The sequence below is a fragment of the Aphis gossypii genome, chromosome 1, assembly GCF_020184175.1.
Source record: "Aphis gossypii isolate Hap1 chromosome 1, ASM2018417v2, whole genome shotgun sequence".
In the NCBI taxonomy this organism is placed as follows: Eukaryota; Metazoa; Arthropoda; class Insecta; order Hemiptera; family Aphididae; genus Aphis; species Aphis gossypii.
This window is the reverse complement of record NC_065530.1, coordinates 27,042,752-27,055,957: the sequence shown is the minus strand read 5'-3', so window position 1 is coordinate 27,055,957 and position 13,206 is coordinate 27,042,752. Positions and strand designations below refer to the sequence as shown.

Below are 13,206 nucleotides of genomic sequence, written 5' to 3'. Positions count from 1 at the left end.
CCGTAAAATATCCTTGATTTCTAGCTACAAAAGGTACCTACTCGGTGACATAGCTCTAGAAATGGAATTGTTAAAAATATATGAGTAACACGTGGGGCGAGGGAGAAATACTTTATAGTATAACAACGTGTTTTGCTCTGGTTTTGATTAAAATACGAAGAAAACGTCTTTTGGGAATACCTTGTGCGTATCTTCCTTTTTACATTTATTTTGATTATATGTATGTTTATATGTATACATATTTATTATTATGTTTACCTAAAGTGTAAAAAAAAAGATTTGAAAAAAAAATCAGCCCGCATGTAATACTAAATAAAAATGGGTTTTCGAAAACAACAAAAAAAAGCCAAATAATTATTTTTGGTTTATTATTTTAAATTTAAGTATATACTAAGATAATAATGATTTTTATTCAAAGTTTATGGTACTTTAACTGAAGCTAAATTACTTTTTTTTTTCATTAACCTATTTAAATTAAATTCAAATAAAGTCTAACATGAGTTGTGACTGTTTAATGTTCTTCTACCGTCTTACTTTATTCTTTAAATATTGAATCTTTGTGAGTCTATTTATCGCATCACTACAATATTAAATATTATTGAGAATAAATTATACATTAGGAATAAACAAATAAAAAATATGTTGTATGTTATTTAATTATCTTAGGCAAATAATTGTGTTAAATAGATTTTTAAAGAAATAAATTCCAAATCTTAGAATACAATAATATGAAATAATATTATTTTTTTCGTTTGTTTTTAATTTTCTGAAAATAACAACAACAACAAAAAAAAAAAAAAAATATTATTATGAATTTTAATTTAAAATGTTTTCTAAAAATATTTAGTTCTATAGTTTTTATTCATTGTTTTCATTTATTACTGTTATCTAAAACCACAGAAATGTTGTAAGTGTATGGTCTCTAAATCAGTATTTTCAATGTTAAACCGTTCTGTAAATATAACTTATGATTATTATATTTGTAAAGATTGTGTAAACCAGTTAAAAAAGTTGTTTACATTACACTTTTTTAATTTGAATAATGTAGATTATAATGTGTTAAGATACTTCATCTGATGTTTGGTGTCCTTATACAAATGGAAGACACTTTAAATGAAAAGTAACAAGATTAATATAACTATAATATGTAAACTTTAAATTTTATAATTACTTAAAGATATATAGTAATTTATAAGTAGATATGGGATAAGTAGAAGGTGTCTTTTACTCGTATTAACAAATTTAAAGTTATGAGAAAATTCCTACCAAAAAATGTATGTTTGCTTTTGTTGTCAAACCTTGTGAATTTGATATGCTTCTTATAAAATGTCTTGTGTAAAATATTTTCTTACATGACGTACAGATATAATGGTAACAAAACCTTCCTTTCTTTTGTTACATTTGCGCTCAACGACCTCTTGGGGTATGTCTAGAATGCAATCTGTAACCGAAAAGACACCAAAGTGAAAGATACCACGGACCTAGTATAGTGTAGAAATTGTAATATAGAAAATATGATCATATTTACCTGTGTTTGTATTGTTATATAACCTTTGACCATCATGATCTTCGAACAGTAGTCATGGTGATATTGATTCACTTCAGAATGCCTATATGACAAAATATATAAGCTGCTTTTTAAACTTAACATATAACTCGTGTGTCATACATATTTGACACATACTTAGGTATTGATAGTGAACATATTAATATACCGGTGTTTTGGGATTCGAGCGGGTCAGTTCTATTCCTTCGGGGTCATTGAATTCGAAAAGTAGAGATGTTTTCATTTATTCACGTTAATGTACCTATCACTGATCGTTGACAGTAAAAATAAATCCATCTAGAAGATAGTTAAAGATTAATTAACAATTTATTATTATTAATATATTTATATTTTTTTTTAGGTTTTTTCAACTTGCGCAAGCCATGTTTAAATGTTTTTCGATAAGCGGTTTTCTTTCTACCTACACTGTCGGGCATAGACAATATGGCGGATATGTTTTCCAATATCGATTCATATCGATGCGATAAAACGAACTGTTTTATTTTTCAAAAATGATCGTGAGGACAGGTTTGCGATATACAATGCAGTGGTTTGTGGTTCTTGTATTGTTACTTGCGTACCGGCTGGGACCTGCCAATTCATTCAGTTATCGTAAGTGATTCATATTTTTATTATTATTATTACTATGAAAATTGTTTTAAATATTATTCAAATAATATTTTTATTTAAAAATTAAATTTTATGTATTTCAATAGCCCAAGTAAAACTATAAGACTTTAAAGCTTTTGATTGATCTTTATTTTGCTTTAATGACATGGCCATTAGCACTACATAAATTTACATTATTGTGATTAACTAAAACCGTTGTATATGTTTATTTATTCACAGCTTTCTGTTTTAATTGATTAAATAAGTTGTCAATGCTGCAGAAAATTATTGAAATTTTAAACAATCATATAAATCGATTAAAGTTAACTAAGTATCTATTTGTGTATGTATAGTAAAACTATTATAATGTTAGGAAATTATTAATATTAAAATTAATATTTGAGGTTTTATTAATTTTGATTAAAATATATATCAAATTATTCAAATTAATACATTTTTTTAATTAAAGTGTTTATTGATTATATATTTTCTATTTTTATTGATATAAAAATGCAAATTTTTTAAAAGCTTTAGTAGTAGTCAAAAATTCTAAAATAGTTATAAATTAAAAAAATTTTGATATAATCAATCAGAAAAAATTTCAAGTTGTAATATTATTCTAAAAGTTTTTCTTCCCGGTGGAAATCTAACCAACTTGGCACTCCTTGTAGAATTCCCTTTGATGGCTTTTTATTAAAATTTTCTGGAAATATATTTGGAAATTTTAAAAATGACATCCATAAAGTATACCATCTGTGTCTAATATTTTAGTAAGGTATCGAGTATGAAACTTTTTGATAAAAAAACAAATAAATATAAAAATACATCGTTGAAAAAACAATTATATTGAGTTTTAAAAATAAAAATATCCCATGTACATCAAACTTGACGTACATACAGAGTATACTCTTGATATTTACGTATCAATACAACATTTATAAATACTTATAATTCTAAAAATAAGCATATTATCATTGTTATAATATGTAGGTATACTGTATAGTGTATATATTATATACTATAAATAATATATTATGTATACACAATAGAAATAGAAATAATATATATCAAAAATATAATAACAATCGTATGAATAAAAGTTATAATATTTCAGATGATTAGATTTGCGTGTTTTGAGTTCAGGTACGTCATTCTACATGCAAAAGTATGTGTACAGTATATTTTCCAAAATTAAAAAAAAAAAAAAGTACTACCGAAACACGCAATGGAACAATAAAAACGTATTAGCATGCGAAATTTGATCTGACTTCGTATTCCATTAACCTGTCTATGAAAACACGAGAATCTCTTAATATACCCGAATGCATAAATGTATTAATAAAAATGTTACTGTTTGTAATTTATTTATTTAATATAATATTTATCAGTCACGTTTATTACGTATGCGTGTGTATAGTCGTATTATATACGAATTGTCACACAAAATTCCTACTTAGTACTTAGAATAATTATAAAACAAATGCTTTTAAACAGACATTTCTCAGTAGAGTATTTCGATAGAATCTTGACTTATGGATAAATAATATTTTGAAAATTAAATTACCTTATACTATGACATTTTCACAATGTTATGTACTCCATACAATTTCATTTCTAACTACCCACATCCTTCATTTAATTATTGCCAGATATTTGGGACTAAAATTTATGGTTACTGTTAAAACAATTAAAAAATATAAATAATAATAAACTCATCACAGAATTAATATTCGATGTTTTAAATCTAACATTTTTTAGTAGGTTATTATTTGCTTGAATTAACTATAAGTTATTGATGAAAGATTGTAAAACAAAGTTTAATAACAGAATCAAAACTATTTTTTTCTATATTGTTTTTAAAAAGTAAGTAGTGTACTTATATTATACTTGAAAAGAAAAGTTGTAATATAACAGACTTTAAATTTTTTTGAGAATCAAACAAAATAATAAACATTAGAATGTTACCTATGCATTTTCATCTTTTATTACTCAAATACGTTGGTATTTGATCAAATTAGTGTTGGAAATAAGTAATATAATTATGTTATTATTAGCGAAAACATTTATAGAATAATAATAATAATATTGTCGTAAGTCATGATTCGCGATGAATGGTAATATAATATATTTTTTAATTTCTTTAATTACACATGATAAGCTCAGCAGGGGAAATCCCAGCTGGGGTTACTGTTCAGACCGTTGGATACAAATTATTTTGTTTATGGATATGAATTAGTATAGTTCATCATAAAACGGACACAATTAAAGCATCGAAACATGCTGTATTTACCCGTTAGGTTAATAAACGCTGATTAAAATAGCATGTAAGCATACACACGAATAATATGAAATATAATCGGTCTTATGGAATAGAAAAGACGCACGTATGACTGTCTATTCGGTATATTATTGTATTATAATATAATATCGTTACAACTTTGTGCTAGACACGTTTCTGATTGCATCCTAAGTGCATCATTGCACAACCGCATATCCGGGGTTTATCGATATAATGTTGTGTATAGGTAGACGCAGTGAAGTTTAGGCGGCACGTTGGCGGGACAAATGGATTTCGAACCGGGTGAAATATAAGGAGAAAGAAAATATTATTGTAGGAACCCCGCCCCGTCACCCTTATCGATTGCCTATTTTACCGCCTTAAACACTTCTCTGAATTTGACAGCGAGACCGCCGCGGACGCCCGTTCGTATATTTACAGCTCTTGTCGAATCCAACAGTTTCGCCCTCCCCTACCTACATGCCACACTCTCACCAAACACTCTCGTCGACGTTTTCCATTCCATTCCATTCCGGTCTATTCGTGCCACACCGCCTATTATACAAACCTTCTACGGCAACATTTTGTTGTTGTTGTTGGTCGTTGTTGCCGTTTTTTTCTCTCCTCCATCCGGCAGACGTCGAAGGGTGTTTTGAAAAATCGTTCACGGTGTGGAAAGAATTTTCTCATTCCCTCTCTTTCTCACACTCTCTCTCTCTTTCTCTCGTTCTAGACGTGTCGAATTGGTCGTGTTCCTTACTCCATTTATTTTCTCTCTGACTAAATCTTCCACGCGCACGCACACTCTTCTGCCAGTTCACCTCCTCTAACACCACCTTTGCCATCAACACAGACGGCTACGTATGTACGTATTGTGTTTTCGTCCCGTCATCCTCGTAGGTGAAAAGCCTCTAGACGATGAAATCCTCTATATTATACCAATATTATATACCACTGAACGTTTCGAACGAAATTTAATCTATGTGACATTGTTTACTACTGTTGTAGTACTCTGAACTGGAAACATCGTTTTCTTAGCTGATTTTCGCATTGCGAATATAGTGAATTCGCCTCGACCTTAATCCCAGTTCTTGTAATGTTATGATACTGTTTAGGTATATTCACAGTAATAATTCGTAATATTCTTTTTATATTCAGTCATGTGAAATTAATTATAAAGATTCATTCATATTACTGTACAATAGAATTATTATTTTCTATTTGTTCTCATAAGCGTCAAATGCAGTAGGGTTATTATCTATATTATATATTAGAGTTTTTTTTTCACAATGAAAGTTTTTAATATCTAAATTTAGATGAAGTAGTTTGTTTTAATATGTTTCTTATACTTTTGTGTAGGATTTAAATTTTATTTTAATTTATCAAAAACACATTTTTAACGAATAATAAAAGAAAATTATATTTTAGATGAATTCTATTCCTTATGTTGTATGTTTTTTAAGCACCACTGTTATAGTATGTATGTATTAGGTAATGCATTGAAAATTCGTGTAATATAGTATGTGACTCATTAAAAGTATACGACTTTTATTATCATGTATGATTTTAATTATTATTCTACAATGTACAAATAGATTAATATATTATTTCTTAAAATACTATATTTATCTATTTGTACATTGTAGAATAAATACGTTTACGATTAATTTAAAAATATTATGGCTATGTATAATAGTTTGTATAAATGTATAATTATACTCGATTAAATATTATAATCTTAAATTAGGAATGTTTATAAAAAGTTAATTATATGTCAATAATATATTAAGAATGATAATTTTCATGTTGAAAATTAATATAAATTTTTTTTTTAAACATAATTTGTAATGTTTGCTGCGCTCTTATCTAATTTTATATAATTTGGGGTATTCGATAAACGTAGGTATATTATCTACAATGTAATCGATTTTGGCACGTGCGTGTCAGCCATCAGAGCGCCGCAACACACTGCAGTATTGCACACCTGTTCGCCATTTTTTCCCCACTACACAGTACAACTGTTATCGCGAACAATAGTATTAACCCTCTGGTTGCCAAACATTAAACTCAGGTTTCTGACACTATTGTATGTAATATATTATAAGTATCACGGAAGAGATGTTATCGAAATAGACTTTTCAAAACCTCCGGCCATCATTCGGAATGACATCAACTGTGACGTCGATCGATGGCCGAGAGAAACTACGGTCACCGAACGATGGATATAAAATAATGATGATTGTGTTCGGGAGATTTCAGTCTGATTGCGCCGTTTGTCTACAGTAAAGCCTTTCAGTAATTAAATATTGGTCCACGCGCGAGTATACCCTCCGAAAATAATCCCTACCACTACACTTTATCATCCCCTTGACTCGTCGTCGTCGTCGCCGTCGTCGTTGTTGTTGTTGTTGTAATAGTAGTAGTATTAGTAGAGTAGGCTTGTACTTCCAGCATAATTGCATCTCAACGGTCAAATGTAATTACTGTTTCCGGAGTGAGTTGAGTAGGTATCTTTAGATTTCAACTCACTGACGTCGGCTTTTCAACGCTTGTGCAATCGACAGTGGGATAAAACAGAAATAGTAGAAAAACAAATCCTTAAAAACCTCATCAACAACGAAAAAAAAAAATAGTCAGAAAGGCTTTTAAATTTTTTTGCTATTATATTTCCATTTTACTCGATAATATTGTATATAAATCCAGCGACCCTCTCTGCTTTCTATTCCTTTTGTGTCACTAATCATTATTGCTTGACTGTTTCCGGAGGACATTAAAAATAAAAGAATTCCACTCAGTGAACTTTTCAAAAAGTCTCCTCCTGCAAAAGCCTAGAGTTTTTAACGACGTGTATATACGAGCGCAAACAGTTTCCGGAGCACTGGGAATTAAATTATACACGGCGTTGCTGCGTGGTATTAAACGCCCTGGGTAACCTAGAAAATAACGTTTTTGTTCGTCGACAAGGCATTTGGTTAATCCTATCCACCGGGGAGTCCAGAGAAAAAAAATATAAATATATATAAATAGATGTATAATATGCTCGAGTGTCGAAAAAAAAATGCTCATTATACAGGGCCTATCCTCCCCGAACTGTTTGGTGAGACTTTACATGGATATACCTTTGGACAACGGCCAACTTTTACCGCGCGTTCCGTTAAGTTCGCACATTTTGTGTGCCCGGTGATAAACGGAAAATTTATTTGGTGAAGTTTAGAGTGTAAAAAAGAAAAAAAATAATAATAATAATAATAATAATAATAATAAAACCAGGAGATTTTTTTAGGAAAAAAAGGATTGAATAACGGCTTTTAAAATTGTTGCCTGTATTTATCGCCATAAACTTCAGCCATTCTTTATACATATTTTATAATGAAACCACGGTATCCTGCTATTGCTGCAACTATACGAGTGACTTATTTTCGCTGGGTAGGTTATATTAATTTTTGTTTGCGTTATTAAAGTCGTTTGCTCAGGTATTTTGAATGGATAAAATACATAATAATAGTGGTGTTGCTATACGGATCTTTTTATAATGGCATGAAATAATAATGGTGGACATTTCGAGTGACAACCGGGAATAATAATAATAATAAAAAAAAAAATAAAATAAAAAATGGACCAAACAAACATTAATTAGCAGGGTTTTGAGGTCCAGTCCTAAACGTCATTAAAATATGCACCAAATAAAGACATAAGTATGCGCTTGAAGTATAAACCCCATATAGAAATAAATATATATATACATATATTTACAGTTAATTAATACTTTAATATTAATTATTATAAAAGTAATGTATATGATATAAAAACAAATTTGAATGTACTATAAAATATTTTTTTTAAAATATTCAAAAATTATGCATGTGTATATTGTGTAGCTAGAGTACAGTATGCCGTACGTAAAATCATAATATACAATATGATCTACAATAGTTTTAATAATCTAATATACATTTTTAATTCATCATCAACATCATTTTTACTAAAATGTATTATAATAATAACATTAGATAATAATATGTAGACTAAGTAATAGGTACCTTTATAGTATGGTTATTATTAATTATTGTGTTCATTTAATAAATAATTACAGGAAATATTTTATTCATTAGTACACTATTTATTATAGGAGTTATATAAATTATTTTAGATGTTATCATATGTTTAATACGTTCGTCGAAAAGAATAAATATTTTTGAAATTTAATTGCTATAATTTTTTTTAACAATATTATATTAATTGTTGAATTACATAAAACTAATTAATATACACCTATAATTAATTATATATTTTTATTCTAATCAACAATAACCTATAATTTTAATTAAAAAATATAAATAGGTATACTATTTTTTTTATTATTTCACTAACTTAAAAATATATATTTATTGCTAATAAAAGCTTAAATTTTAGACAGAATGGAGTGTTGAGCGAAGTTTTGTAAAGTACTCATACACACTTCAATAATTTTATAGTTTTATCTACAAAAAAAAAAAGTTGTCATTGCACGTTATTTATTATTCAATAAACATTCAACTTTTATTTTTTATAAAAATTAACTTTAGGGATTGCAACTTGCAAATGAAAAACAGATATTGCAGTAGTTTTATCAATAGCCAATTAATACAGTATTAGAATTGCATTTATTACTCAAAAAAAAAAAAAATTCTATATAAAAGATAATAAAAGTTAATATTTTAATTTTTGAAATAATAAGTATTAATTATTGTTGTTAAACAAGTAACTTGTACAATTATATAATATATTTTTTATGGAATAATTTTAGTTGGACAGTACTGTATACGATTTATGATGTGTATTGGACATTTTAAAACGTTATTTGAGTGAAAAGTTATCTCATTCTTATAATTCGCCGTCTTTGAAATTTCAAATAATGCGCCTACTACGATTGTTAACAATTATTATTCTTGACCTTTTTAATCATATACAACCGCGCCTTATTGTTGGTTTCTCTTTGTCACCATTTACGCAAAACTCTTACTATACTTTTATTATCATACCTCAAAACTCTTGTCGTCTTTCCATATATTCATTACCCGTAACGACCTGTGCCATTCCAGAGAGCTTTTAAACGTACTTTAAAATGTATATTACTTAAGTCATTTACTTCTACCGGAATACATTGAATCTTTCGTGTGTAGCTTACATGTTCCTTTTTTATTTTTATTTTATAAACAAAGAAAAATTGTTTAAAAAAAATCCAGTTGAAATACTTACTTTATTTTTATTACCAAATAAAAGTTAAAAGTTAAAACGCATATAAGACATACTCCTATTCAACATGAACTATAATAATTATATGTTTATTATTAAAAGGTTCAATAATAAGTTGAAATTTTGTTTTTTGAATTTATTGTAATATTTGTAATATTTAAATGCAATATAATACACAAAATATTGATCTAATTCAATTTCAAAAAATATTTAAGTAGGCTTAATAATTGTTTTTGATCAGTGTAATGATATAAATGTATTTTATAATGCAGTAAACTTATTAGTTATGACATTTGTATCTTTATTCTTTAATTTTGTGACTATTTGTTTATTGGTGTAATCATGTGTGTTTGAAATTAATTAATTCTTTTCATCTAGTATGATAGCATATTTTATATATTTTGATTTCGTGTCAGGCAAAATTCATAATTGCAGATACCAAGAATGTGATTTTCGTGATGAGTTTTCCAATTGAATGAATTTCCAACATAACGATATAAAAACATTCCTTATCCCTTTATACATTAATATACATACATATACGCAGTAAAATGCACAGAGTCAAGAAAAACAAATTTATTAAAAAATACTTTCTATTTAATAACAGACATTTTTACACTTGAAATTATTAACAATTTTTTTTAGTTATCTTTGTTGATTCGTGTAGTTTTGGTTGTTTGTATGGCGTATATGTTATGTTTTTTTTTATACCAGTTACATAATTTTGATTTCATTACTACGATTCATGCCTAGGTGGAAAAAGGGCGTTTTTCATATACTAACTACACTCATATCAAATATGAATAATTTAGTAGTTTTTATTTTATTTTACGAATATTCGTTTGTATTTATGTTACTTTTCAACACACGGCCATTGCAAGTAAAAAGTATGTATGGAATTATGTATGAAAACTAGGTCAAAAATATTGTATATTTGATGCATATAATTATAAATATGAAATTTATACTGCATTTATATTGTATAATGTATATTTATATTCTATATTCTATAATATATATCTACATAGTACATATTACATATTTATAATTTATATAATGTGTAGGTACTCAGTCGGTACTTACTTATAAAAGTATTCTTACCAATTTGTCAAAAACTTGTTAATAAAACTAATTAATTCATGTTTTCCAATGTAATAGATGATTCTTTATAACTCGTAAGTCGTAAGTAATAATAATATGTGTTATCTTGTTATAAAAAATAAAAAAATATATTACCCATTACTGAAAACTAGAAAGTAGATTTTCCATTTTTCCATTATTTTTTAACAATTTGTTTCTAATGTAGTTCTTAAGAATAACAGTTTTAACTAATAAACAACATAGGTATATTTGTTAAAGTATATTTTTTTGAATTTTTTTTCTCCAATACATTTCAATATTTAATCAATTATCTACTGCAGAACTGACCTGCTTATTATGGCATTATTTGCAAATCGACGTATACATATTGAATTATTCTTGTCTTTTTCCTAATGCATTTGGATGGTTCTGATAAATTACTAATTAATAATTTTGTAAGTAGTAATAATAAAACGGTACACAAGAGAAATTGCACCATTTGAATGTTGTAATACAGTTTTCTGTTATATTTTTCTTCGAATAATGTGTCTTTGAAAATGTAAAAAATTTATTGTTTTCATATTGTTTTATCTATCAAATGCTTAAGATAAACAAAATACTAAAAAGACGCAACAGAGTAATACAAATCCCCAAAGAAATAATGCCATATATAATTCATATAATTTGAAAAATTAAAGTGAGATGTACTGGAGTATTTTTTAACTAAAAAATGCATACCTCTTTCTCTTAATTCAAACACTGAATATAATTTTACTAAATGCATTATATTATTAAGCGTTATTACTGTGATACTGCTTAAGACCCATAAGGTTATTTTAGAATTTCAATATTAATATTGCGAGTAATATAGTAAACAAAAAATTACTTTTTGGATATAATATCTATATTAGAATGTAAAATTAACTTTTTTTTACGCGTAAATTTAATTCAAAAATGTCATCTCATGTGTTTTCCGTAATTATATAATGCAATTATAAAACGTGTGATTAGTGAGAACGATCAGCTCTAAATACCTCGTGATATTTTATCGCCGTTTTCTACGTGTCACACTCTGCAAATATTTACGTATAAAGTCAAAACACGCACGCAGACATGTGATCCCGAGAATTATTCATTTTATTTTATAATGGGGTGTGGTAATATGTTTTTGTATAGTAATATTATTTTTTATGTAAACAATTTTAAAAAAATATTTGTAAATACATATTATATACTTGAATTGATGATTAAACCATGAGTTTATTATAACACAATTAAATAGAAATGGAATAGCAGGAGTTAGCTTGTTTATTAAATATCATTATTTAGTACTAGTAATATTATTCAGATACATTTTTCTACAAAATTTGAATAATATATAATAATAAACAATCGAGTGATTAATAAAAAATAAACTTTATTTAATTAAACTTATTTATCATTTATTTTTTTTAACTTTTATTAAAATATGTTATTTATAATAAATCTGTACAACTTGCGTTATCATTTATGAGAATTTAAAGTTTAAATAAGTTGTTGGAAAAATTGACGGTTCACTACTTTGCTTTTAAAACTTTTTAGTACTTAGGTATATGTTGTAACACTTACAACTAATTATTAATTAACTAATAGTTTAAAATTGACAATTTTAGAAAACTATTTTTATTAAGAATATGAAATTAAAAATAATATATTCTGTAATTCGAAAAAATAAAAACAATGTATTGATAGAAAGTTTTATTTAAAAAAAATATTTTATACTAATTCAAATTATACAAAAATACATTTTAAAAAAATGAATACTTTTTAAGATATTACGAATGTTTAATATTAAAATAATTTCCATGTATAAGCGATATTTTTATTTATAAAAGTTTTTCGAAAAGTTTTTTGTTTCAAGAAAAAATTTTGATTAGGATACTTTAGTCTTAAATCAATTTAACAATGCTATTATTTAAGGAAAAATATGGAATCACTAACATACTTAAACACATTTTTTCACAAAAATATATTTTAATAATAAGTACCTAGTTATACAAATATCATATCATAGTTCATTAAATTTTTCAAATTTTAAAACAAAAGTTATCTGTGAAAATTAGGTAAAAAGGTATCTTCAGTATACATGTCAGTTATAAATACACACACACACGGTCGCACATCATAAATCTTATTGAATTGCCCACGTTACGTGAGAGCATCGCTAAAACAGAGATTATGTAACGTCATTACGTCGCCTTTTCTAAACGGTTTTTCGTGTTTTTCTGGGCACTCGGCGATAATTTTCGGGGGGGAACGCACGCGCGTATAAGGCGTCAGCTACGACGGTGCCTACAACAATATATTATATAATATATTTACTACATCAGTTGAACTTATTACGTATAGTACTATGATATCGACCATTCAAAGACAATTGTAATGATAATAGCAATAATATGTTTGTTATCAGCTCCAA

At 26.7% G+C, this 13,206-nt stretch overlaps 1 protein-coding gene across 1 annotated transcript in view; it reads left to right on the top strand.

Moving 5' to 3' along the window:
• Positions 1 to 13,206, top strand: part of LOC114133080 (discoidin domain-containing receptor 2) — a 239,687-nt gene that overhangs the window by 38,961 nt on the left and 187,520 nt on the right. Inside the window, exon 2 of the mRNA XM_050197794.1 lies at positions 1,908 to 2,158. Coding sequence (XP_050053751.1) covers positions 2,059 to 2,158 — 100 coding nt within the window. The 5' untranslated portion in view covers positions 1,908 to 2,058. The remainder of the gene's footprint in view (positions 1 to 1,907; positions 2,159 to 13,206) is intronic.